Source organism: Haplochromis burtoni, unplaced genomic scaffold, assembly GCF_018398535.1.
Source record: "Haplochromis burtoni strain Fernald_Lab_line unplaced genomic scaffold, NCSU_Asbu1 Contig_79, whole genome shotgun sequence".
Lineage (NCBI taxonomy): Eukaryota > Metazoa > Chordata > Actinopteri > Cichliformes > Cichlidae > Haplochromis > Haplochromis burtoni.
In genome coordinates, this window is record NW_024582440.1 from 2,163,343 (window position 1) to 2,165,429 (window position 2,087).

Consider the following 2,087-nt stretch of genomic DNA (forward strand, 5'->3'; position numbering starts at 1 on the left):
CCAGCCACACCCACCCACACACGCACACACACACACACACACCAGCATGGAACACAAGAGCACAGTGCAGCAAACATACATCCAAGACACAAATAACAATAAAGGTCCACACTGTTCACGAACCCCGAGTCCCCGGAACCGGGTCCGTGACAATATCAGGCTCTTGTAGAGCAAAATTTAGTATGTTGGTCTAGACAACCCAAAATGTGATGTCCACATATATGGATGCCAGGTCCTAGGAGGTTAATATAAAAGTGAAAACTAAAAATCATGTAGTTTAGATTGCTTTGCCTTGAAAGCTTAAAATAACTGATTAAACGTGTGGACGGTGTGTTTGGCAGGTGCGAGAGAGGCTTCGGGTGGCTCTGGAGAGGGTTGCCACCCTGGAGGGGCAGCTAGCAACTACCACGCAAGAGGTGAGCAATGCGTATCTATGTGCAGAGTTTTTATGTGTGTGTGTGTCTATGTGTGTCGTTGATGGTAAGTAAAACATCTGCTCAATCCCTAGTTGACATCTGGTAATGCCTCGAGTGTGATCGGATATACAATTTGCGTATCACGCTGTGTGAGAGTCTTCTCAATCCTCTGTTCATATACATAAAACATCTATGTATAGATGTGTGAAACATAGGGCTCAGGGGCAAAAATCGTCCTCGCAAAGACTCCAATTCGGCCCAATTAGGCTTTGGGAAAGGTGAAGGAGCGCATAGATTTAGAACTTTTAACTCTATTTTAATACGTTTCCAGCCTTTCCTATTGATAAAGACCTCCCCCGTTGTTTTTCACTACCTACTATACAAATATCTACTGAAAAATTTGTCCTCAGCAAACAGATCTTTTAATGTACTTTTACACATTTATCATGTAGACAAACTGAGACATGTCGTTGAAATTGGACTTATTTTCCTCATTAATTCTTATCGGGGATTAAATGTGTAGCTAAATGTCTTTACACCGATGTAAAATGGGTTTGACATTCCTGATTTATACATTAAAAGGTAAACAAAGAACAAATTCTTAATTTGATTCAAAATCAAACCTTGTTACTGTAAATTGCACTGATCAAAGAGTCTTATTTGACTAAAGCGAATCCTCCTTCGCACCTCTTTTCTTTTTTTTTTTGAGCATTATTCATATTTGCAGATATGTAAAACATGAGAGATCTTGTTGTCTGGCAGCCATGCTTCCCTTTGGGAGGCTGGGTTCTGTTCTTGGATCGACTAAGTGACAAGAAAAGTAAGTACGTTTATTCAGTGTTCTTTTTTTGGTCTTTTTAATCTACATTGCAGTTGAACATGGTGAGACAGAGGAAGGATGGTGACTCAGTGGAGCGAACAGATGGATCCAAACCTACATGGAAGGTCTTCCTGGCTGTGTGATTGTTTTTGTGCTATGTGTTTTATTTTGTGCCTGCTGATAGTATTTGTCTGCCCGTCTGCTTTTGTATCTCCTTTCTGTCTTCCTCCTACACAGTGACCCACACATATCTATACACAAAGGAGCATAAATCTTCCTTTACCTTTCTGATTGGGTTGCTAACTCTTGCCCTTCATTCAAGCCTGGTTTGAGGCTGGGGCTGAAACAAACACGTGTGACTGTGAGTGGATCAGATAGAAAAACCAAAGATTTACATCTAAAAAGAAATGTATCAACTTTTTATTAAGAAAAAACAAAAGCATGGAGGATAGGCAGTGGGGGAGGAAAGAAGAGAGAACTGGCTAGAGTGTGGCCATTAGTAGGGTGAGTGCCGTTTAGATGTCACAGAGTGTGAAGTGTGCAAACACACACTCTGTTAGGACATTTATCGATGACACCCGCTGCACTGCTGACAGCCACTGCCCTGCAGTGTTTTGCCACAAGTTCCCACTCCCAACTCATTACATGCAGATGCTTTGTCAGGAACCATTTCTTGCTACACAAGGGGTACCCCCATGAGAGCATTTTCCATTGCACAGGACCACCTATAGTGTCAATTTTCCACATGAGGAAGAACAAAAGCCAAACCAGAAAAGTTTGTCTGCCTGGTACAGTTTTTTTTTCATTTCTATGCCTTTTTTCAGAATCAGAATCAGAATCAGAATCAGAAT

At 41.4% G+C, this 2,087-nt stretch overlaps 1 protein-coding gene across 8 annotated transcripts in view; it reads left to right on the forward strand.

Annotated features, from left to right (window-relative positions):
• The window catches only part of ppfia4 (PTPRF interacting protein alpha 4), a 77,113-nt gene that overhangs the window by 54,838 nt on the left and 20,188 nt on the right, over positions 1–2,087 (forward strand). For all 8 annotated transcript variants that reach the window (XR_006054541.1, XM_042222084.1, XM_042222085.1 and 5 more), the window contains 2 exons: positions 342–416; positions 1,290–1,361. Coding sequence is in view for 7 of the 8 variants with exons in the window: in XM_042222084.1 (XP_042078018.1) it covers positions 342–416; positions 1,290–1,361 (147 nt within the window). In the remaining variant the exon portion in view is untranslated. The remainder of the gene's footprint in view (positions 1–341; positions 417–1,289; positions 1,362–2,087) is intronic.